Source organism: Hyaena hyaena, unplaced genomic scaffold, assembly GCF_003009895.1.
Source record: "Hyaena hyaena isolate Hyena2069 unplaced genomic scaffold, ASM300989v1 scaffold_111, whole genome shotgun sequence".
NCBI classification, from domain to species: domain Eukaryota; kingdom Metazoa; phylum Chordata; class Mammalia; order Carnivora; family Hyaenidae; genus Hyaena; species Hyaena hyaena.
The window spans coordinates 876,747-902,636 of record NW_024080743.1 but is presented as its reverse complement, the minus strand read 5'-3'; the positions used below and the strand labels follow the sequence as shown (position 1 = coordinate 902,636).

Below are 25,890 nucleotides of genomic sequence, written 5' to 3'. Positions count from 1 at the left end.
AGAGTCTAAGGAAGTAGAAGTTTGCTATGAAGTAGATGTTGTCAGAACATGAGAACATTTTAATATTGCTATCTTTTTTTAAATTGAGGTGAAATTTGTGTAGCATACAATTAATCATTTTAAATGCACAATTCAGTGGTATTTAGTATATGCATAATGTTATGCAACCTTCAGCTCTCTTGTTTCAAAACTGTTTCGATATCCTTCTACCTATTATGTAATATTTCCTATTTTCTCCTTCCACTATCACCTGATACCCTTTACTTTCTATCTGCATCCATTTGCCTATTCTAGATATTTCATATGAAAGGAATCATGCAATATATGACCTTCATGTCTGACTTCTTTTACTTAGCATACTTAGCATAATGTTTTCAAGGTTCATCCAAGTTGTAGCATGTACTATTGTCTCTTCCTTGGCTATTATGAATAATGATGCCAAAACATGTAAACATTCATGTACCAGTTTCTGTATATGCATAAATTTTTATTTTTCTTGTTTATGTATCTAGGAGTTGAGTAGCTGGATTGAGTGGTATTTCTCTGTTACCTGTTTGTAGGAAATACCAAACTGGTTTTCCACAGCGGATACACCATTTTACAGTCTCACCACAATGGATAAGGGTCTCTGTTTTCCCATGTTCTCATCAACACTTGTTATTTTTCATGTGTTTCTTTTTTAATTAAAAATATCTTAATGGGGGTGCCTGGGTTACTCAGTTAAGCATCTGACTCTTAATCTCAGCTCAGGTCTTGATCTCAGGTCATGAGTTCAAGCCCCATGTTGGGCTCTGTGCTGGGCATGAAGCCTACTTTAAAAAAAAAAAAAAAAACATCTATCCTAATGTGTGTGAAGTGATACCGCTTTGTGGTTTTCATTTGTATTTTCTTAATGACCAAGATGTTGAACATCTTTCCATGGATTTGTTGGCCATTGTATATATACCTTCTTTTGAGAACTGTCTATTCACATCCTTTGTCCATTTTCTTATGCTTCCTACTTTTCTTACTCCTGCTTATATTCTTTCCTTTCCACTCAGAGAGTCCCCTTTAACATTTCTTACACATTTCTTGTAAGGCTGGTGTAGTGGTGATGAATTCCTTTAACTTCTGTGTGTCAAGGAAACTCTCTCTCCTTCCATTGTGAATGATGGCTTGCTGGATAGAGTATTCTTGGTTGCAAGGTTTTATTCTTTCAGCATTTTCAGTAGATCCTGCCTCTCCCTTCTGGTCTGCAAAATTTGTGCTGAAAAGTCCGCTGATAGCTTTTGGGGGTTTCCCTTGTATATAACTGTTTCCCTTTCTTTTGCTGCTTTTAAAATTCTGTCTTTATCACTCTTTGCCATTTTAATTACTGTGCTTTTTTTCTTGGTATGGGCCTCCTTGGATTGATTTTGTTGGGGACTTTCTGTGCCTCCTAGATCTGTATTTCTGTTTCCTTCCCTAGATTCGTGAAGTTTTATTATTTCTTCAATAAATTTTCTGCCTCCTTTTCTCTCTCTCTCCTTCTGGGATCCCTATAATGTGAATGTTACTATACTAGGTATTGCGAAGTTCCCTTAATCTCGTCACATTTTTCTGCTTGATTGTTTTCCCTTGCTCTCCTCTTCAGATTGCTGATCTATTCTTTCACTTTTTTTAGTCTGTTTATTACCTCTACTGTGTTTTGAATTTCAACTAATTGAGGTAGTCATCTGTGATTGTTCTTTATATTTTCTCTTTGTTGAGACTTTCTCGCTAAGGCCTTCCACTCTTAAGTCCAGTGACTGTCTTTATGACTGTTACTTTAAATTCTTTATCAAGCATGTTACTTATTTCCATTTTGTTTAGCTGTCTTGCTGGAATTTTTGTCCTGTTTTCTCATTTGGTACATAGCCCTCTGTCTCTTCATTTTGACTAAATTCTGTGTCTGTTTCTATGTGTTAGGAAATTCATCTATATTTCCTACTCTTAAAAGTAGTGGCATATGAAGAAGAGGTCTTATAATGCCCTACAGTGCAGTGTCCTCAGTTCACCAGAAGCTAACACTTCAGGGATGTCTCCTATGTGTGTTATTTGCATCCTATTTGTGACTAAGCCATGTTTGCCTTCAGTCCAGTTATCTGTGGTGTCTCTCTTTGCCTGTTGTGGGCAGAGTTTGGTGCTTGTGGTGTTAGTCTAGGCCACCTTGGGCTTGAGTTAAGTTAGACCAGGTGTTTGCCAGAGCTTTGGTAGCACCAATCTGCAAGGTACTTTCCCTGTGTTGCCCCTGAGAAGCTTTCATTGGTGGGCAGAACCTGCAGTCAGAACAGATGTCTGCTTGCAGCCCACTGCTGGAGCCACAGACTGGTGTGTGTGATTTATCCTCCCCTTTCCCTGGGGCATGAGTCATTTTAGAGTGGTGCTGGTCCTTGGCGGAGCTGCTTACACGCTTCCACCCTTGTGGTACTGATTTGGAGGGACTCCTTCAGGTCTGCAGGAGAGCATGGAGACAGGAGTGCCAGCCAGGTCCATGCCAGTCTACCACAGGAGGGGCTGGCTGTACAGAAGAGTGCAGGGGTAGGGCACCCTGTTAGCAAGCTAGGTGGAGAGTGTTTGTGCTACACTGTTTCCCACAGGTTTCCTTGCTGCCAGCTCTTCTCTTGCTGGAGAAGTCTCCCAAAGATCCCTGCTCCTCCAACACAGGCTTTGAGATTAGTAAATCTCCTTCCTGTGTGTCCTAGGCATTTTTCAAACTGCTGCTTCTATGTTGTATCTCATCAGAGCTGCTTGTTGTGCTCTCTTTAAGGGAAGGGAGTCAGTTTCCTTTTGTCCTCCAGCTCTCTCAGCACCAAGCCTGCTGATTTTTAAAGTTCCAGTCCTTCTGGTTTTCAAAGCCAAATGTTATAGGGATTCATCTTTCCAGTACAAGTCCCCCATGTCTGGGTTGCCTGGAGTGGGGTCTTTTCCTCTCCACTCTTCTTCCTGCCTGCAGCATCATTCCCGTGGATCCTTCACATTGGTCAATTTGGCTCCCAGTTGTGTATCCACCCTTCCTACCCTCTTCTCTACATATAGCCATGGACAGTCTGTTCTGCCAGTCTTAGGATAATTCTCTGGGTTATTTGCACTGATGTGGGTGTTATCTAGTTGTATGCATGGGACAGAGTGACCTTAGGATCCTCCTCCTTTTCCATCTTACATATTAGTTCTTGGCTGTCCGTTTTTAAAACTAGGTTATCTTTTTGTTGTTGAGTTGTTTATATATTATGGATTCTAAATGATGTCCTTTGATGGACAAAACTTTTTTATTTTCGTGAGTTGAGATTATCAATTTTTTCTTTTGTTTATCGTGCTTTTGGTGTGAAATCTAAGAATTTATTGCCAAATCCAACATCATAAAGATCCATCCCTAGGCCTTCTTCATAGAGCTTTATTGTTTCAGCTATTATATATATAGTGTTGATCCATTTTGGTTTAGTTTCTCTATGTAATATGAGGCAGGGATCCAACTTCATTATTTTGCATATGATGGTCCATTTGTCCCAGCACCATTTGTTGAAAAGACTATTCTTTCTCCCATTGAATAGTGTTAGCACCTTTGTTAAAAATCAGTTAGCCACAGGTGTTTGGGTTTATTTTTGGATTCTCAAATCTATTCCATTGGTCTCTATGTCTGCCCTTATCCCAGAACCACACTGGTTACTATAGCTTTATAATAAGTTTTTATTTTTTTTTTTATTTTATTTTTTCAAAAATTTTTCATGTTTTATTTATTTCTGAGAGAGAGAGAGAGAACATGAGCAGGGGAGGGTCAGAGAGAGGCACATACAGAATCTGAAACAGGCTTCAGGCTCTGAGCTAGCTGTCAGCACAAAGCCTGACGTGGGGCTCGAACCCACGAACTGTGAGATCATAACCTGAGCCGAAGTCGGACGCTTAACCGACTGAGCCACCCAGGCGCCCCTATGATAAGTTCTTAAATCAGAGTGAGTACTCCTACTTTCTTTTCAATATTACTTTTGCTCTTCAGATACCTTTGCAGTTCCATATGAATTTGAGTGTCAGCTTATCCATTTCTGAAAGGGAAAAAAAAGGCCATGAGAATTTTCATAGGGATTACACTGAATCTGTAGATCACTTTGGGAAGTTTTGTCGTTCTAACAATATTTCACCTTCAGATGCATGAACATGGTAGGTCTTTCAATTTACTTACACCTCCTTTAATTTCTTTCACCATTGTTTTGTCATTTTAAATATATAAGCCTTTTACTCCCATAGTTACTTTTATTCTTAGGTGTTTTATTTTGGATGCTTTTGTAGATAGAATTTTAATTTCCTTTTGGATCATTCATCAATGGCTTAGAGAAACATAACAGATTTTTGTATGTTGATCTTATAACTACAAATTTGCTTGAATTGGGTTATTATATTATCTCTAGTAGGGTTTTTTTGTGTGTATGTGGAGTTTATGAGATTTTCAAAATAATTAAAATCATGCCATCTGCAAATAGAGATAGTTTTATTTCTTCCTTTCCAATTTGGGTGCTTTTTATTTATTTTTCTTGTATATAATTGCTGTGGCTGGGACTTCCAGTACAGTATTAAATAGCAGTGGTGAAAGCAGGCAGTCTTTTACAGATCTTAGAGTGAAAGCTTGGTTTTCACCATTGATGAATATACTGTTAGCTCTGGGTTTTTCATGGATGTCTTTTATTATTTAGGGAAATTCCTTTTTTTTCCTAGTTTGCTGAGTGATTTAGTCATGAAACAGTATTGGATTTTATGAAGTACTCTGTGTCTGTTGAAGTATTAATGTATTTTTTTCCTCTGGTCTGTTAATATGATGTATTACATTAATTACTTTTCTTATATTGAACCATCTTTGCATTCCTGGAATAAATCCCACTTGGCTGAATATATAATTCCTTTAATGTGCTGTTGGATTCAGTTTGGTAGCATTTTGTTGAGATTTTTACATCTGTATTCATATGGGCTGTAATTTTCTTTCAGTATCTTTGTCTGGCTTTGGTTTTATGGTAATGCTAGCATATAAAATGTGTTAAGAAGTGTTTCCTCTTTCATGGGGCACCTGTGTAGCTTAGTCAGTTGAGTGACTTCCGGTCACAATCTCATTCTTCCATGAGTTAGAGTCCCACATTGGGCTGTCTGCTGTACGCACAGAGCCCACTTTCAGGTCTTTTGTGTCTCACTTTGTCTGACCCTCCCAGCTCACTTTCTCTCTTTCTCAAAAATAAACAATAAAGAAAAAAAGAAGTGTCTCTTCTTCCATGTTTAGAAGTTTGTGAAGGATCTGTGTTAATTCTCTAAATGGTAGAATTTATTACTGAAACCATCTGATCCTGGACTTTTCCTTTTTGAGAGGTTTTTGATTACTGATTCAGTTTCTTTTTTTTTTTTTTAAGGTTTATTTATTTTTGAGAGAGAAAGATAGAGTGTGAGCAGTGGAGGGTCAGAGAGAAAGGGAGTCACAGAATCTGAAGCATGCTTCAGTCTCTGAGCTGTCAGCACAGAGCACAATGCGGGGCTCGAACTCATGAACCACGAGATCATGACCTGAGCTGAAGTCAAGATGCTTAACTGACTGAGCTACCCAGGCGACCCTGATTTAGTTTCTTTACCTGTTAAAGATCTGTTTAGATTTTATATTTATTGTTGAGTCAGGTTTATGTTTCTAGAAATTTGTCCATTTCATCTAGATTATCTAATTTGTTGATGTCTAATTGTCCATGGTATTCTCCTATAATCCTTTTAATTTCTCTAAGGTCTGTATTAATGTCCTTACCTTTGTTTCTGATTTTAATTATTTGTATCTTCTCTTTTTTGTTCTTAGTCAACTTGCTAATTTTGTCGATCTTTTAAAAAGAACCAACTTTTTATTTGTTTTATTCTATTTTTATATTTACTTATCTGTGCTCTAATATTTATTCCTTCCTTCTGCTGGCTTTGGGTTTAGTTTGCTCTTCATTTTTCTAGTTCCTTAAGGTGTAAAAGTAGGTATTGATTTGCTCTCTTTTTTAATGGTAGCACTTATAGCTATGAATTTCCTTCTCATGCTTTTGCTACATTCCATGTTTTTGTATATTGTAATTTGTTTTCATTCACCTCAGGATTGCCATCTTAAGAAATTAATATTAATAAATATTAACTAGTTAATAGGGAAGGCACATTGAAGCTGGGATAAACTTACAATTGGTAAAGAATTGATAATAGTGAATTCATTTAGTGGCAGAAAGTCAAATTTGATACTTTGTTACACAGTACCTTGTCTGAGTTGATTATTCTGTGAGGTATTTTTATGTTCAACAAGACAATAGTATAACTTAGCTGAAAGCATCAGAGTAGTTCTTGGACTTCAGGAGTTAGCTGCTTTTTTTTTTTTTTTCAGTCTAATTATTGTCTCTTCGTATGTATTCTTTTTTCTGCTGGAACTTTTAAGATTTTCTTATTGTTTAGCATTGTCATCACCTTTACTATATTGTATCTAAGTGTATTTTTCTTTTTATTATATCCATCTTAACAATTCCTGGTGCTTCTAGAAACTGTGGTTTGATGTCTCTTGTCAGGTTTAGAATATTTGCACCCATTATCTCTTCAAGTGTTGCTTCTATATGTTTTCTCTCTCCTTTTCTTCTGGGATTCCCATTAAATATGTGCTAGATCTTTTTGCTCTTTCCTCTTTTTGACTCTTTTCTCCATTTTCTATCCTTTTGTATCTCTTTTATTCATTCTTTGTTCTGACTTTTTGTTTTATTTTTATAGTTCACTCTTTGTTTTGTTTTTATAGATACTATTTTTCTCCCACTTTTATTGAGATATAATTGACATATATATTAACCTTTTAATTGTATCTAATTTTTAGTTTCATTGCATGGTGGCCAGAGAATATGGTCAACATGATTTCTGTCTCTTTTGGCAGTTTCTCGATGATCCTTATATAATCAGACTTCATAATGTTCCACTTAGGTTATAAAATAAGAATGTCTATTTCTTGTTGTATAGCGCTCTCTATTTGGTCATGGTCTTTATAGACGTTTATCTTTTGTATTTCCTAAGAGAATTTTGGAAAACTGGCATTTTTAAGTTGGTATTTGGATTTTTTTGTCATAAGGAAAATAATTAACATTTATACATTGTGTACATGCTATAAATCTAATTTCTTCAAAATGTTTGTACTGTAGATTTATTCATTCAGCTTACAGAAAATGTTGGCCACTTAACAGTTTAACAAAGCCAATTCTTCTTAGCTAAATCAAAGTGTCAGTAAAAATGTGACTTTACTTTTTTAGATTCAATTGTTAGACCTGCCACTGTTGACATCCTTTTCATTTCTGAATTTTAATTCTAAAAATGGGAAGTGGAATGAGAGGGGTATGAGAGAAAGGAAAGTAGATAGAAAATTGAAGGCATAGTGAGAGAGACAGAACACTGGAATCTTGTCTTGAATTGTTTTTTCAATGCACTAAGACTATGCAGCCTTTCCATATTGTTTGCTTTGCTTCCATGGCAAGGAAGTTTGTATTTCCCAAACCTCCTTTTATTTCATTTCCAGAGGCTTTTACACAGAGCATTACCAGAGCAATGTACAATACCAAGGTTCTTGATGGTGGCCTTCTTCTAGACCCTTGAGAAATTCTGTTAATAAATACAATGATCTACGCCCTTGTGATTTAGTTCTCTAGGAGGGACACACAAGTAATAACCGTAATAAATAAGGATGTTGTACAGTGTGTTAGAAGGTGGTAAGTGTTTTGGGGTAAAAAGGGGTGAACCAGTGTAAGTTTACTTGAGAATGTCAGCAGAGGAGAGAAGGTGAGAGAATTTGGGATGTAATTTTAATCAGAGTAGTACAGGGAGGCATTATTCAAAAGAAAATGGTTGATCAAAGGCTTGAATTAGGGAATTTGTTATGTGTATCTGGGAGACAGTGTTCCAGCTGGGGAATGGTCAGTAATACTAAGACCTTAGCATGGGAGAGCCTGTCTTCAGGAAATAGTAAGGAAGCCAGTGTGACTAGGACTGAGTGAGTTGGGGAGAGGAGTAAAAAACAAGGTCAAAATGCTAAAATGACATTGGTTTTTTTCTCTAAGAGGGAAAGACAGGGAGCCATTGAAGGATTTTGAGGAACATTATCTGTCTTAAGTTTTAAAATGACCCCTCTAGTTGTGGTGTTGAGAATAGACAGTAGCTGGGGAAGGGTAGATAACACTGAAACCAGATTAGGAAGCTGTTGAATGAGTATAGGGGAGAGATAATAGTGGACCTGGATGTAGCAGTAGTGAGCAGTGATTGGATTCTGGATGTAATTTCAAGATGCTGACAATAGGATTTCTTGATGGTTTTCATATGAAATATGAATAAATGAATAAGGAAGATTACTCCAAGGTTATTGAGCTGAGCAAGTGAGGTCAGTGGGGAAGGTTGCAGATTTGTATTTGGGAACCTTTCTTTTGTAAAGTGAGAGAGAAGGGTGATCTTGAAAGAGGAGATGGGTAAAGAAAACTGGAATATTCTTGGTGTGTGGCTTTTGAGGAGAAGTGTTTAAAGCCTCCCTCTGTGACTGTCAGTTTCCCATAATACTTGTAGGTGTTTACAATTTATATATAATACTTGTAGATGTTTATAATTTATATATCTTGTAACCATTTTGTTGTGTGCAAAGGGGTTCATGAATATTATATCTTCTTGGTGACTTGTATACTTTATTATATGTAGTATTCATATTTAGCAGGTTTAGTGCTGTTTTGCCTTAAATTCCATTTGATTTTTCTGATAGTGAAGACACCTGTTTTCTTAACATTTGCTTAGTTTATCTTTTCATCATTTTATTTTTAACCTCAACATTTCCTTTATAAACAATATACAGCATACTTTAAAATAAAACAAATACAAATACCTTTTTCTTAATTTATAAACTTTCTTTTTCAATAAAGTACAAGAATTATTTTTAATGTTTCTTTTTGAGAGAGACAGAGTGCAAGCAGGGGAGGAGCAGAAAGAGAGGGAGACAGGATCTGAAGCAGGCTCCAGGCTCCACACTGTCAGCACAGAGCCCAACGCAGGGCTTGATCTCATGGAACGTGAGATCATGACCTGAACCAAAGTCAGACACTTAACTGAGCCACCCAAGCTGCCCATAAACTTTTTATATTTATTAACAGGACTGATGTGTTTGGAGTTCATTTTGCTTTCTTTTTATTTTCTCTTTTCTGTCTTTTATTGTTACTTTTTATTTTAATATAATCAAATGTTATTTACTTTTAATTCCAGATTTGAAATTATATATCTTATTTCATTATTTTATTTGGTTACCCTTAACATTTTAATACATTAAAAAAATTTTTTTTAACATTTATTTATTTTGAGAGACAGAGCATGAGTGGGAGAGGAGCAGAAAGAGAGGGAGTCACAGAATCTGAAGCAGGCTCCAGGCACTGAGCTGTCAGCACAGAGCCTGATGCGGGGGTTCAAACTCATGGGGCACAAGATCGTGACCTGAGCCAAAGTCGGATGCCTAACCGACTGAGCCACCCAGGCGCCCCAACATTTTAATACATTTTTAAAAAGATTTTCTTTGAGGGGCACCTGAGTGGCTTAGTTAACCATCCGACTTCAGCTTAGGTCACACTCTCATGCTTCATGAATTCGAGCCTCACATTGGACTCTGCTGTCAGCACAGAGTCCATTTCGGATCCTCTGTCCCCCTCTCTCTGCCCCTTCCCTGCTTGCACCCTCTCTCTCAAAAATAAACATTTAAAAAAGATTTTCTTTGAATCAGTGTCCACTAGTTTGAACTCTTTTGGGCTTTTGTTTCCATATTATTAAATACCATATAACCCTCTTTTCATAGGCATCCTTTTTGAACAATTGTCAACAGTTAAGACATTTAGTTGCCATTTTCAGTGGTTTGATTGCTCATTAATGTTTATTGATTCTTAGGTCTTTTCTTTCTATATGTTCTTGTCTCTCTATGTCTGAGAATTACTCCATGAGTAATTCCCTAATCTGTGCATGGTAAACTTTTGGAATCTGTGTTTGTCCAAAACGTCTGTATTTTGTTCTCATGCTTGAGTGGTAGTTCTAGAATTCTGGGTTGAAAAGTATTTACACATCTTTGACCATGATGCTGGTAAAAATGGTAAGACTGTAGGGAAATAGACATTCGTACAGATTGGAAGTAGATATGCATAGTGATAGAAATTTGGTGAAATGATCTAGAAATGTGTATTAAGCCAAAATGCTCATGCAACTTTGAAAAATCTATATTATTGAAATAAAACAGTACTGTGCATGGTTATTTATTGTAGCCTGTATATTGTATGATCCCATTTCTATAAAGATAATCACAAAATAAACACATACATATGTATGTTTGTATGAATAAGAAAAAGGAGTGGAAGGATATACCAGACTCTTACATTGGTAACTGAAGTGGTAGAGAGTGGGAAACATAGAGGAGGCATTTTTTTCACAAATTTGATTTTAAAATATTTTTCCTCAAAAATCTGATGCTACTGCTGATGATGAATTGTGTATTCTTGTTTTTGTAGATAGTCTAGTTTTTGTTTTTGTCTTGTTTCCTGGCAATGAGCAGAGTTCTACTTCTTATTCTTAGAGACCTGAAATTTCCCCAGGACTTCTCAAGAGGCATGTCTTTTTCTTCATTCTCTGAACACTGATTGAGCCCTGTTAATCTGAAGATTACTGCATTTCCTAAGCTCTGACTTTTTTTTCTATTGTGTCCTCGTCTCCATTCCCTGGGGGTGCTTTTCTATAATTCCTATGTGATATAATTTATGGATGTAGATTTTGTATTTCTTTAAGAATATGACTCATTTCATCAGCCGTATTCACTCTGCTCTTCAACTCCTCTGTTGAGAGTTGTTTTGTTGTTAATAGTTGTTGCTTAGTATTTTTTTATTTCAAAGTTCTTTGTCACCCTCTTGCTTAGAGCACATTGTACTTCATTACTTAAAACACAGTAGCTTAGGGGCACCTGACTGTCTCAGTTTGATGGAGTGCACAATTCTTGATGTTGAGGTTTTGAGTTTGAGCCCCATGTTGGGTGTAGAGATTACTTAAAAATAAAATCGTAAAAAAGCCACAATAGTTTATAGAAATTAAAAACATTATGTATATTTACTTGTTTTTATGCTAGTGATTAACATTATAATACAAGCATTTAAATTTCTATATTTCAATCACTTGTATTTAATAATAATAATAATAATACACTTAACACACTAATTTTAGCCATTTTCAGGACACATATCCCCTACATATTCAACCATTTGGGAAAACCTTTCTGACTGGTGGGTAAGTGGTAAACTTAGAGACTGTATGCCTTTACCCTTGAATATTATGTAATCTGTCTCTGTACAGGATTCTGTAGTCAAAATAATTTTAACCTCCAACTATGAAGTTATAGCACCTTTGAACATTTAATCTTGACATTGAAAAGTCACTTGCTTTTCTGGTTCATATTTTTTGCCATAAAACTTGTTTTTAGTGGAGTTTTTTGTTTCTTTGTTTTATTTGGGATTGTCATCTCAATTCTTTGCAACAGTCCTCATCTACTACCATTCTAGTTTATGGTTTCATCCACGTTGGTATGCCTTTCTGTTCTAGTTCTTCTCTTTTCATTTCATTGGCATTTTATGAGAGAGGAAGAATAAATACATGTCCCTGATAGACGCTAAGGAATCAGAAACTCCTAAATCCTAAGTGGCCACTTCATGTCCTTTTTCCTTGGCACACTGGGTCAAGCACGGTGATTCCCCTCTTTATTGCACATTGAATATCCTTTTACTGAAACCCTGCTTTATCCCTGCAAGAGTGTTATTCTTTAAGCCCCAGCAACTCTTAAGACATACTGCTTCTTTCTGACTCCTTAGCTTCTGCCTGTTTATCCTGTTTCTACCTTAAGAGTGGTATTAAGGTGCCAGGTATCTCTTCCCAGAATAAATTTCTGCTTGTAAGGGTCTCCTGCATCAGTAGGAGCAGTGTACAAATTCAGTGTCATCATTCCATAAGTGAAACAAATTATTGGCAAGCGTCCTAAAGAATTAACACTTAATGAGTAGTTACTAAATGCCACGTTCTGTGCTGTATGTTTTATGTTGTCTTATTTAATCCTCACAATCCTTTTAGTAGGTTTTCATACTTATTTTATTGATGAAGCAACTGAAATTTAAGGAGAGTTGGAATAACTTTGCCCCAAGGTGGAAGTTGCGGAGCCATTTTTCAAACCTGCGCATGTGTGCTACCAAAGAGTGATTATCTTGGCATACTACACTATAAAATTTAGCTAAAACCCTTGCTTTTCTGAGGCTTTTCTTATCCATGATATTTTATAGGACCTTCTACTTCCTCTGAACTATGAAATGTATTACTCACTGCAGACATAATGTATTGCTTTTTACTGATAACAATTATTTATACATGTGTGTCCTATATATAGTCTACCTCAGTTAGATAGAAATGCAGTAAAAAGCACCAGCAGTACCATTTTATTAATCTTGAAATAATTAAAAATTTATCTGATATGATCTCCATTTTAAATAGCTTTAGTCACCTTTTTTAAAACAGTAGTATACTATTCAGGACATTTTGGTGTTACAGATACTGAGTAAACTATAAATCATGTGTTCTGTAAGTCTCTTTATGATTCAAAGTTGCTACTTTTAAATAACACTTGTTTGAATAGACCTGTGTACATTTGATTATTAATAAGTATTTGCATTTCTAAATATTACATAGTGTTTTCTTTAACATTTTGGTGAGATTTTGAAATTATTTAAATTCACAACAAATGAATGTCTTTGGTTTTAGAAATAAATCTCTAGAATTGAACATGTAATGAGGAAAACTGGTAAAATCAGAAAAAATTAATAGCCGGCTTGTGATTTGCCATCACAAAAAATATATGTTCTTTTTTTTTTTTAAGACATTGGTGCAAGAAAGGTACATACTCCTGCACATTTTGCTTCAAGTAGAGCAGATCTCTTGTATTTGAATTTTATCTTCCTAAATGAATATAATTCTAGAATAGTAATTACTTTGGAATATTTTTCTTAGAAGATAATTGTATTTGGGGGGCTGATATTAGAGAAAGTAGAAAAGGTAAGTTGAATAAATGAAATCAGTAAGAGAGTTCACATAGAATGGAAATATTTTATAGAAAATAAAACTGGTTTTGTTTCATTTTTCTAGTTCTCAGTGAGAGTGTCAAACTTACCCATCTAAATATATAGAAGTTTGAATTTATATACTAAAGTTTAAATGTACATAATACAGGTAAATGGTTAAGTACTTATTACAGATTATTACAAAATTTTTCTTTCTACAATCTGAGCCCCTTTCAGTAAAATTAAGAAATAATTTGTTCTCTTGATGTTATAATGTTCAAGTTTATTCTCTTTAGACTATAAATAATTTTGTATTTTTAAAATACTACTACTAATGTGACTACCAAATGAATTAATGGGACTTTTATAATAATAGTTTTACTTTAACTATAAAATCTACAAAAGTTTTTTTTTTTTAATGTGCATAGTTTTAGGGCGCCTGAGTGGTTCAGTCAGTTAAGCAACTGATTAGCTCAGGTCATGATCTTGCAGTTTGTGAGTTTCAGCCCCACTTTGGGCTTTGTGCTGACAGCTTGGATTCTGGGGCCTGCTTCAGATTCTGTGTCTCCTCTCTCTGACCCTCCCCTGCTCACATTCTCTCTGTCTCTCAAAAATAAATAAACATTAAAAATTGTTTTAAAAATTGTGCATACAGTTGAATATACAAAGTTTTCAATTTGAAAGAACAAAATTATGTGAGTATTAGAAGGAAACAATTTATTATTTTTCATGCAGTCTTTTAAGGCCAAAATATCTCTTCAAATGTTGTAAGGAATTCCTTCAAAGCCCAGTTGTTTGCATTTGCCGTCATGTCACTTACTTTGATGTGTGTATTCTACTGGACCTTGGTCCTGTGGAATCATCATGTGTTTGGGGCAGAAGTTTTATCCACAGCACTTTGAACATTCTTAGCTTTTAAGTTCTTGAACAAGTTCCTAGCCTTTTCTGAAAACCATTGGGCAAGTAGACATCTGACATTGATGCTGATTTTGTACTTCAAAACTTCCTTTGTCACATTTGTTTATATCTCTTGCTGGTTATTATCAAATGTGTAAGCACAGTAATTTCTTAATGGTGAAATTTCTTTGTTTTTCCGAATTATTTCTGTTCTCAAGCAGTTCATTCCATATGCATATATAATATTTACATTACCACTTTGGATGTTTTTATTGTCTATTTTCACTTCTAATACAATTATGTTTTGTCTTCCTAGGACTTTTAACACTTGTACTTCTTTTGCGTTTATTGGACACGATGGGTTAATGTTTATAAAATATCTCAAAACTAAGCACAAAGAGGAAACTCATCATAGACTGAAGAACACTAGAAAAGTCAAAGTAAAATATCAATCAATGGCAGTTAATTGGTTGAGAGCAGAGATGACACACTACCTTTGGAGTGTGGAGCTGACACATTTATATTCATGTTAATGTGGTCAAAAATTTGGTCTGTTTGAAAAATATATAAAGAGGTTACCACTCGTTTTAATTTAAAAAAAAAAAACATGAATTGTTCTTGTTGAACGAGCCATGTGCATATGCGCACATTTATTCTATCTATCAAAGCTGTGATGATCATGTATCTTGTTCTGACTATATGAAAGTATAAACAATGCAACAAGCATTCATTCCATAGCTGAATAGGACCTAACATTCTCCTTTGGTTACAAATGTAATTTATTACATTGCCTCTTCTGTTACAAAACTTCATTAGGAAATTAGCCTTTGATTAGTGAATATCTGTTTGTTTTTCTACTACTGTTGCTTTTTATTATTTTATAGTTTTGCCATGTTGTTAAAGTTAGGCCTTTATGGCTTCCCCACCACCCTTTGTCCTTCTTGTAGTTACCTGCTTCTTGAGATATGTCAGATTATGTTTACTGTTTAGTATATTTGGCAGTAAGAATCACTTTGTCATTAGGTGTTTACGATCTAGAACCTTACTATTTGTTACATCTTCCTATTAAATAATGAGGATCATTCATGGCATCAGAAATAAAACTCCTGGACAAGTTCAGTATAATTTGATGGTAAAAATTAAAGGTGGTAAAATCACATATAGAGATCTTAGTTTGTAATGACAGGGCTGCATGCTCCTGGCAAGAAAGCATTATGTGCTGGATGTATTTTATTCTTGTTTTACTTTTCTGCTCATTATTTGTGTATTTTCTGTCTGTTTAAACTCACTGATAATTTGGTGGGGGGGGGGGCGGGGGGGAATATTACCAGTACAAAAAATCTCTTTGTATATAGTTTTCATGATGCAGATAGCTCTGTGGCCTGTGTGTTAGTCATTTAGTACCATACTTTTATTGTTCAAGAATCAGCTTATCAACATATTACAAGTTAACTAAAGGATTCTTTTTTTTTAAATTTTTTTAATATTTGTTTATTTTTGGGTGAGAGCAAGAGTGCAAGAGGGGGAGGAGCAGAGAGAGAGGGAAGGCAGAATCAGAAACAGGCTCTAGGCTCTGAGCTGTCAGCACAGAGCCTGACTCATGAGCTGTAAGATCATGACCTGAGCCAAAGTCGGATACTTAACCAACTGAGCCACCCAGGCGCCCCAACCAAAGGATTTTTTTCAAGTAATTTTGAATTTAAAGTCCCAACAGTGTAATTTTCACTTCCATTTTTAGCTCATTATTTCAAATAATGTTAAATGTTAATAATGTAATAACCAAGCATTTAACAATTATATTACATATCAGAGAGGATGTTAGAAATCATCTTATCCAATCTCCAGTGCCATGTTACCTTCTACTGTGTTCCTAACAATAGTTCAATCTGCTGAGCCATTCAGTTCATTGTTGTGTAAGACACAAACATACCTTTTTTTATATGGCATGCCTTCAAACATTAGCAGACTGTTCATTGTATTGACTAATTATTAGGCTAAGCATACCAAATGTTCTCTTTATTTCATTATGTAGTGTGCTGGATACCCTTATGAATTTCTGTATTTTTTTAGTATTTCCTCTCAATGACATCCAGAGTAGGATACTACCTGGGTGGTATGGTTATACGGTATACTCTGTCTTCACTTACATTGTATACTAGGTGAGGCTCGGGTATATATACATTTGAGCATTGTGTACAGTATATATAGACTTAACTATCACAGTAATTGTAGATGTGGTATTTCAGTTAATTAAGATTTGTTTTTGCAATTAGAATGACAGTTGTGAATGTTTTTTTCTTCTTGACCCAGTCTCATATATGACTAACTGAAGTTGTCATGTGTTCTCGAGGATAATTTAAATGAACATGGGGTTTGTGAAAACCTGACAGATCTTAACTGTAACTCAGCTAGTGGGCAACATTATAATTTATTTATAGCTGTGTAATACAGCTATTAATGAGCTAATGTAGAATGAGGGCAAATCGTATTATATTTTTGTATGAAATTATACTGCATGACAAAGGTTGGTATTATGTAATAAGTGCCCACAAAGTATTAACCTACTTGCAATAAATACAATTAATAATGTACATAAAAGAATGAAATTAAGCTAATTTTATAAAAAATTATTCATGAACAGAAAGTGGACAGCATAGATTTGATGACAGGAAGGTTGTATCTAATCTGAATTACTGAGTGACCTAGGAAGCTTGCTCAGAGGGATTACAGAATAATTATGTTAATATGCAATTATCACCTCATTTCTTCTGTAGTAACCTCAAGATGTAGTGTAGTGAGGGTGTTATAGCAAGTGCTGATAGTTTGCAAAAATACTGATGTTTGAAGTTTCTAAGACAATAAGTCTAGCTTCAGGCATAAAAGTGATGATCTGTCATCTTGAAGACAGATCTGACCTTTGTACTATTTTTTTTAATGCTCACAGTATATAACTACAGGCAGTTATAGCTGTAGAACTCATTATGATTTTCTAGAAACCGAAATATGTTTTATGTAGATTTAAAGTTCCATTTGCAGCTTTTTATAAAGTGTGTGAATTTTTTTAAAGAACATTTTAAAATTCATTTAAAAGAAAATGTCTGTGGTTATATGATTACATGGAGAAGGACATAGTAATAGCATCTAAGTGTTTTATTAAAATATCCTAATTGATAACAGCAAATTCACTGAAATTTGAGGATTCCAAAAAATATGAGTTTATTTTATTAGCTTCCCTTTTTTGAACTTTATGAATAATGTCTACCTTCCAATATGTTCTCTGCTTAGTTATATTAACATAAACTGGTGTCTGATGGCTCTGTTACATATATTTGGCTACATAGAGATAGTTGGAAAAACTTTGAAACAGTGTGAAAGCATTATTGGTCAAATGCTTTCTTGCCTAGATGCCACATAACCATCTGTGAATGTAGGGAAATAAATTTTGTTGTCAAAATTCTAGATCCATTATTCACTGTAACAGATTTTGATGATTTTGATGATTCGGCATTCTGCATTATATCTCAGCGCAACAGCTGAGTTTGGAATACTGTTAAGAAAAAAATGTATTTTGAACATGTTTTGGTTGAGAGATGTTCAGAAAATTAAACCAGGACAAATTTTTTATTGTTACTAAAATACTAGCTTACTGAGACAGTTTCTTGTAGCATATTTTTAAACTGATGGACATTTAGTATCAATGTGCTAATAAGAAATCTTCTGAAAAAAGAACAACCTCTCTTTTTGAGTAGAGCTATCATTAATTTGGGGACAAGTTAGGCATATTTCATTAGGTGTGAAGGACAACTTTGTTAAAGACTTCATTTTATATTTTAACAATATTTAATTTGATCTTCTGTTTTTTTTCCTTCCGCTAGATGTGTTTATAGATATAGAGGATATGTTGCATACATATATTTTGTCTGTGTTTTTGAGCAAAACAGTTTGGTATCTTTAGAATGTGAACTTATGGAAGGCTCATATAAGGCCATTCTGGTAATGAGAATGCAGTCTCCAAGCAGACATGATATTCTCATAGTTTGTCACCCTGCTGTTCAGGGGGTACCAATGAAGTTGCTTTAAATGGGAAGCGTCTGTTCCATCTCTGAACCTCTAACACCAGAACAGATGGGTGGAACATGGAACATAGAAGGTTTTACCTCTGAGGTGGTAACAGTGAAGCCACTCATTAACACTGAATTTACCACTTCGTTAGCAACATTGCTTCCTGTTGAGAAAAGCTAATATAGGCTTTCAAATTGACTGAGCATATATTTGTCTACCCCTGTGATTATAATAAGTAGGAACTCTTAAGCGTCTTTCAGGCCAGTTGTCGAAAAATTCTGTTGTCCATGTCAGATTTATGAGATTATGAGATTGTTCCTATTTGGACATTTTACTTTTTTTTTGTAATTAGAAATGTCAGGAATGAGTAATAGTACAGCATCAAGGTTTGCTTTTCTTTTCATTGACATTTGCACACTCTTCCCTAACACATGTTTATGTGCTGCCCATTTTTAACTTCTGTGTATGTGATGTAGAGACTCCTGCTGGGTGCTGCATTAGCACCATTTTGGGGTGATATCATTGAATGTGATCTTATTGGAAGTCTATTTTTATTACTGTGGACATTTGCCAATCTCAAAACAATTCTGAGACCTATAGGGACAGAAAAATTGTTGGTATACATAATAGTGCCAAAGAAAATATTTTTGTGGTATTATTTATAATATTTGTTGTATTAAAGAACACATCTTGTGGAAAGAGTAAGCTTGTATTTACAAGCACTTGTTCTAAGTTGTGAAATACTAAAGTAATTAGAAATAATTCTTTTATTCTTTAACTAGATATAATGTTTTACAGAACATATAATTGGTACCATAAAAGATATTAGAAATAATGAACTATATTGAAAATGCTTTGATTTCTAAATACCAGATTGTTACGTTCATTTTGTCTTAAAATAGTATTGTTATTCAAATTAAAGTACTATGGAGGAAAAGAAGAGAGCAGACACTTAGTGTGTCTTGTTTACTACCGGTTTTCCTAATAATTGAGCAGTTCCTGGCACATGTAAGGACTCAGTAAATATTTGGAGAATGAATAAATTTAGAATGTACTTACTACCAAATACAAAAGGAAAAGAATTAATGGAATTTTATGCTGGTATTTCAGATAGTTCATACCTAGGGTTGCCAAATAGCAGATTCTTTAAATTGTATTTGAGGATTATTGGATATTTTGAAGGCCTTGCTATGATTGCTGAGTCAAGAAGTCAGAACTATGATGCAATTTGCATTATTAGAATAGGGGATCTAAGTTTCATGGGAAGAAAACTTTCCTCTTACACACTTTCAATTTGATTTTACAGTTGTGTTTTTATTCACTCAGCATGTTAGTCCTTTATTCACCAAATATTGCCTGAGCACCTATGCCAAGCACTGTGCTAGGTTCCAAAGATATGAGGGTGGCTAGGTACAGTCCCTGCCCGCAGAGAGTTTACATTCTTCCAAGGAGACAGGCAATTCATATGCCCATTTCTAATGTTGCTGTTCTCTAGGTGCTTTGTATATGTTCAATATTAGTTGTTGTTGCTTACCACAAAGAAAAAAATTAACCTAACCTTTCAGATACTTTTAAATTCTTTCAAATTTTTAAAGTGTTTCTTCATTTTTAGAAAATTATTAGGACCTCCATATGAAAAATGGAATTATGCAAATAAAACTGTGTACTTTGAACTCTCCATACATTCTAATAGAATTTTTTTTCATGCAAATCTAAATTTTTTTTCTTCCATTTTCTAGACTAAATGTGTTAAATGGGCTTGCCAACAATATGGATGATTTGAAGATAAACACCGATGTTACTGGTGCTAAAGAAGAACTCCTAGATAACAACAGTTTTATCTCAGACAAAGAGAGCGGAGTTCATAAACCAAAAGATTGTCAAACATCATTTCAGAAAAATAATACGCTCACTCTGCCTGAAGAACTGTCAAAGGACAAATCTGAAAAAGCCTTAAGTGGAGGCCAGTCTACTCTATTTATACATGCTGGTGCTCCTACTGTTTCTAGTGAAAACTTTATCTTGCCTAAAGGAGCTGCTGTTAATGGACCAGTTTCACACTCCTCCTTAGCTAAGACTTCCAGTATGAATAAAGGCAGTGTTTCATTAACCACTGGACAACCTGTGGATCAGCCAACAACAGAATCTTGTTCAACTTTGAAGGTGGCACCTGATCTTCAGCTATCTACACCACAGAAAGCAAATCAACACCAAGTTTTATTTTTGTTATCAGATGTAGCACATGCTAAGAATCCAACCCATTCCATTAAAAAACTACCTACCTCTGCTTCCGTTGGTTGTGACATTCAGAATTCAGTAGGGAGTAGTATAAAGTCAGATAGCACTTTAATAAATCAAGTAGAGGTGGGTGAGGATAGTGATGATTTATTGGTAAAAGATGATTGTGTCGATACATTAACAGGAATTTCCTCAGGTACAGATGAATTTAGGTCAGAAAATGATACAAACTGGGATCCCCAAAAAGAATTCATTCAGTTTCTTATGACTAATGAAGACACAGTGGATAAAGCTCCAGTTCACTCTAAAGTAGGTCTAGAAAAAAAGAGAAAGCGAAAAATGGATGTAAGCAAGATAACTCGTTATACTGAGGATTGCTTTAGTGATTCGAATTGTATACCCAATAAATCAAAAATGCTAGAAGTAGACTTTCTGGAACAGAATGAAGAACTACAAGCAATAGACTCACAGAAATATGCATTATCAAAAGTAAAGCCCGAGTCAACTGATGAAGACTTGGAATCTGTGGATGCTTTTCAGCATCTAATTTATAACCCAGATAAGTGTGGAGAAGACAGTTCACCCGTTCATACTAGCACTTTTCTTTCCAATACCTTAAAAAAGAAATGTGAAGAAAGTGATTCTGAGTCACCTGCTACTTTCAGCACCGAAGAGCCATCCTTCTACCCCTGTACAAAGTGCAATGTGAATTTTAGGGAGAAGAAGCACCTCCACAGGCATATGATGTATCATTTAGATGGGAATAGCCACTTTCGCCATCTTAATGTCCCAAGGCCATATGCTTGTAGAGAATGTGGACGGACATTTCGAGATCGTAACTCACTTCTAAAGCATATGATTATTCACCAAGAAAGAAGACAGAAGTTGATGGAGGAAATTCGTGAATTAAAAGAACTTCAGGATGAAGGAAGAAGTGCACGATTACAGTGCCCTCAGTGTGTGTTTGGTACCAATTGCCCTAAAACATTTGTGCAGCATGCTAAAACCCATGAAAAAGATAAAAGGTACTACTGCTGTGAAGAGTGTAACTTCATGGCAGTGACAGAAAATGAATTAGAATGCCATCGAGGCATTGCCCATGGAGCAGTGGTAAAATGCCCTATTGTCAGTTCTGATATAGCCCAGAGAAAAACGCAAAAAAAGACTTTCATGAAAGACTCTGTTATAGGATCATCCAAAAAATCAGCTACCTACATATGTAAGATGTGTCCTTTTACTACTTCAGCCAGAAGTATTTTAAAAAAACACGTAGAGTACTTGCATTCGTCATCATGCATTGATTCATACGGTAGTCCTCTTGGACTTGATAAAAGAAAAAGTGACATTCTTGAAGAACCTGTAGATATTGATAGCACTAAACCATTAATTAAACAACAGTCAGCCACATTTCCAAAGAACTCTGCTTTAAAACAAGATGTAAAGCGAACATTTGGATCATCCTCACAATCAAGTAATTTTTCCAAATTCCATAAGCGGCCACACAGAGTACAAAAAGCTCGGAAAAGCATTGCCCAGTCAGGTGTAAATGTGTGCAATCAAAACAATTCTCACAAGACTGTTATGATTAAAAGCAGCACTGACCAAAAACCTAAGTATTTCCATCAAGCAGCAAAAGAAAAATCTAATGCCAAGGCAAATAGCAACTATTTATATAGACACAAATATGAAAACTACAGAATGATCAAAAAATCAGGTGAATCATATCCTCTACATTTCAAAAAAGAAGAGGCCAGTTCATTAAATTCTTTACATCTGTTCTCGTCATCAAGTAATTCTCACAACAATAGTTTTATTTCAGACCCTCAAAACTCTGACACGAAAAGGCCAGAAAGCTTCAGAGAACACAGGCGTGTAGCTGTAAAGAGAGTAGTTAAGGAATCCAAGAAGGAAAGTTCTGTTGGAGGAGAAGACTTGGATAGCTATCCAGATTTCTTGCATAAAATGACTGTTGTTGTTTTGCAGAAACTTAATTCTGCTGAAAAGAAAGATAGCTATGAAACAGAAGATGAAAGTTCCTGGGATAATGTTGAGCTAAGCGACTACACTACACAGGCCATAGAAGATGAAACCTATAATGATATTAATCAAGAACATGTAAACTTATTCCCACTTTTTAAAAGCAAGGTAGAAGGTCAAGAGCCTGAAGAAAATGCTACCCTTAGTTATGATCAAAATGATGGCTTTTATTTTGAATATTATGAAGATGCTGGAACTAATAACTTTTTGCATGAGATACATGATCCTCAGCATTTAGAAAATGCAGAAACTTCATTGTCAAAGCATAGTTCTGTTTTTCACTGGACTGATCTGTCTCTTGAGAAGAAATCATGTCCTTACTGCCCAGCAACATTTGAAACAGGTGTTGGGTTATCAAATCATGTTCGAGGACATCTTCACAGAGCTGGATTAAGCTATGAAGCCCGTCATGTCGTATCACCAGAACAAATAGCCACAAGCGACAAAATGCAACATTTCAAAAGAACTGGCACAGGGACACCTGTTAAGCGAGTTAGAAAAGGTAAGTTTCCACATAGATAATTTGGGCTATTATGTCTATATTCAGATTCAAAGAATTTGAAGGTTTTATTCAAATTTGGTCTTTATCAGAATCACATCATTTTATTTTTCAGAGTTAATTGGCTTTTAGATGATCACTTTATAAAAAATTCTGATGTCACTCTTAAAAAATTTTTGTTTTAGCTATAGAGAAGTCTGAAACCACTTCTGAACACACTTGTCAGCTCTGTGGTGGTTGGTTTGATACTAAAATTGGATTATCGAATCATGTTAGAGGCCATCTGAAAAGACTTGGAAAGACTAAATGGGATGCTCACAAATCTCCTATCTGTGTTTTGAATGAAATGATGCAAAATGAAGAAAAATATGAAAAAATCTTAAAAGCATTGAACAGTCGCCGTATTATTCCCAGACCATTTGTAGCTCAAAAACTTGCATCAAGTGATGACTTTCTGTCTCATAATGTTATACCTCTTGAAGCATACCGTAATGGCCTAAAGACTGAAGCTTTATCAGTGTCTGCATCAGAAGAAGAGGGGCTGAGTTTCTTAAATGAATATGATGAAACAAAACCAGAGCTGCCCAGTGGAAAAAAGAATCAGTCTCTTACACTGATAGAACTGCTTAAAAATAAAAGGATGGGAGAAGAAAGGAATTCTGCTATTTCTCCTCAAAAAATTCATAATCAAACTGCAAGAAAGAGATTTGTTCAGAAGTGTGTTCTTCCACTAAGTGAAGATAGTCCGTTGATGTATCAGCCACAAAGAATGGACTTAACTATGCACTCAGGTAAGAGGATGTTTATGACTGTTTTATATAATTTAAACACAGTTTAATTATGCTTACTTTTATGGAATATCTGTAGAAAATACTTCTTAGAATCTTTTTACTTAAGCTGCTTTTTTTGCAGAGCAGAGATTGGTTATACTGTCATTTCTATATAAATCATCAGTTGATGCTCATCAGCACTGAATTCTTTGTGCCTCATTTCTTGGTCAGAATGTAAGGTGAGAATAAAAACACACCAACAAACAAAAAGCTGATCTGTAAAAATAAAATTTGCTGTGACTGGGGAATGGTCCTATGGATGGGAGGTTGACCTTGTTCAAAAGCGTAGCATGACTGGAATGACAAACCTGTTCTTTATTTGCCAGTGCTCCAAGGTTGGTAATGTTTTCAAGATTTAGCTCTTGGTTTTCCTTCTGCTTAGGTCAAACAAACAAACAAAAATAGACTCTTTAAACTGAATGGATTGGTGTCTCTTGTGTGTTGTGATTAACCCAAAGAAACTTCTCCCTCGCCAGTTCCTCACTGTATTGTGGGATAGTTTAATTTTGGAGAATTGTTGTGAGTATAAAATATTTGTTTGGGTTTGTAGATTTTACAGTGGTGGTCTAATGGAACAGAACAGATGTTTAGGTTAGTGCTTGTGCATCAGTAGTTTTTCCTTTTCAAAAGAATAGTTTGTATTGGCAAATGATGTAGCAGATAAAATAGCTAAACTATATTTGTTATTGCTAAGTCTGGTTTATACTTTTAGATTAGAAAAAAAAAGTGTCTTGTAGGTTTCTTTTGGAGGTTAAGAATGTTGAAAATTAATTAACTTTGATGGTCTCGTAATTTTAGCCCCAAGTTGAATGTGTCTGAGGTAAAAGTAACTGGTCAATGGGTTTATAATGAATAAAATTACTGTAATGTTGATTTGTTTACTTTGGACTGAATTGGGACAGCCCAGATATTTGCAGTTTTGACTTAAGGAAAGATTACCTTGTGTTGTAAGTGGTCTGAAGAATGGTCTTGTATGAGCTTCTGGTTAATACGGTTCTTTCTTTTATACGAAGACAGTCTTTCAAAATCAAATTTTCAACATTTTTCAGCAGAAGAATACGTAAGAAGGGTGTGTCAGCTGTGTTGATTGAGGTGTAGTACACTTGAGAGATGGAAGACGTATTTGTGGCTATCACAGTTAATGTTGAAGATAAAACTGAAATGAGTTGGGGGAGTGTCTTAGAAGTCAGGAGTTTCTTATTGTTTTCAACATGTTTTCTTTCCTGTGATGATTAAGATGTTAGCTTGTTGATCATTTATTTAGCACAAAGATTTTAGCAAAAAACTTCAAATCATTAACTTTCATTATTGATTGCGCGTTCAGAGTAATGAACATAAAATGCCCTGAATAAAATGTTGTGTCTAACAGCTGCTCAGTGGTGTGTTTTACCACTTTTCTCCCAGCCTTCATCAGAAAGCCTAATTTAGTATTGAGCCTTTTACGGTTTTGTGGGTAAAACACTTTAATTACCACTTTGTCAACAAGACTTTTTAATTCTTTTTATTGGTAAGTTGTAAGCTTTGAAACTTCTCAACTGAACAGTGCTCTTCAAATCACAGGATTGTATTGTAGGTTTAGGAAATGATCTGCGTAACACAGAAATCTGCAAGAAAGTGATAATAGGTGTTAAATTCAGAGGAGCTCAGAGGTTCAAGGCACTCCTCTTCCACCTTTCCAAAGAGCATGGGTTGGCTCTAAATACTAACTACAAACTAATAACAATTAACTTAATCCCCCTCCTTATTTTAAGTTAAGCTAATTCAATGAACGTTTTTTAAACCATCTCTATTGTGGTACTTTTCTTCACGCTTTTAGCTAAGAAAATTTCACTTTTTGAAGTGAGAACTGGATTATAGTTTTCTTTTGAATGATAGGTATGCCTGTGAAGCTTAGAACATGTGTGCATTGCAATACGACGTTTACAAGTGCTGTTAGCCTGTCCAACCACTTACGCGCTTATGCACGAAAGAAGAGTGCTGGACTTTTGACTGGTACAGGTATGTTTGAACAGATAACACAGCAAGTCTGCTTGATTCAGTACAGTTTTTTTCTCACCAGACTGGTGCTAATTCAGATGATATTTATAGCTTTCTTTGATAAGCACAGTTTAGTCTGAAGATAAATTAAATTTCAGCAACTTGTAAACTGTTAGATAACATTTTAAGCAAGTTACTCTTTTCCATTTGGCTCCTACTGACTTGACTTGGGAAAAAAATAAAT

The 25,890-nt window shown here is 35.0% G+C and overlaps 2 protein-coding genes across 10 annotated transcripts in view; one reads left to right on the top strand and one right to left on the bottom strand.

Annotated features, from left to right (window-relative positions):
* LOC120234544 (60S ribosomal protein L37a-like) overlaps positions 1 to 2,493 on the bottom strand; it is a 28,248-nt gene extending 25,755 nt beyond the window's left edge. The window contains exon 1 of the mRNA XM_039236432.1: positions 2,408 to 2,493. Coding sequence (XP_039092363.1) covers positions 2,408 to 2,493 — 86 coding nt within the window. The remainder of the gene's footprint in view (positions 1 to 2,407) is intronic.
* Positions 1 to 25,890, top strand: part of ZNF644 (zinc finger protein 644) — a 127,255-nt gene that overhangs the window by 60,122 nt on the left and 41,243 nt on the right. For 5 of the 9 annotated variants that reach the window (XR_005529127.1, XM_039236448.1, XM_039236447.1 and 2 more), the window contains 2 exons: positions 19,805 to 22,842; positions 23,025 to 23,630. The exons of 3 other annotated variants lie outside the window; for them this stretch is intronic. Coding sequence is in view for 5 of the 6 variants with exons in the window: in XM_039236448.1 (XP_039092379.1) it covers positions 19,805 to 22,842; positions 23,025 to 23,630 (3,644 nt within the window). In the remaining variant the exon portion in view is untranslated. Of the gene's footprint in view, positions 1 to 19,804; positions 22,843 to 23,024; positions 23,631 to 25,544; positions 25,668 to 25,890 lie in introns of all 9 variants that reach the window. One more of the 9 variants, XM_039236452.1, reaches the window with a different exon arrangement.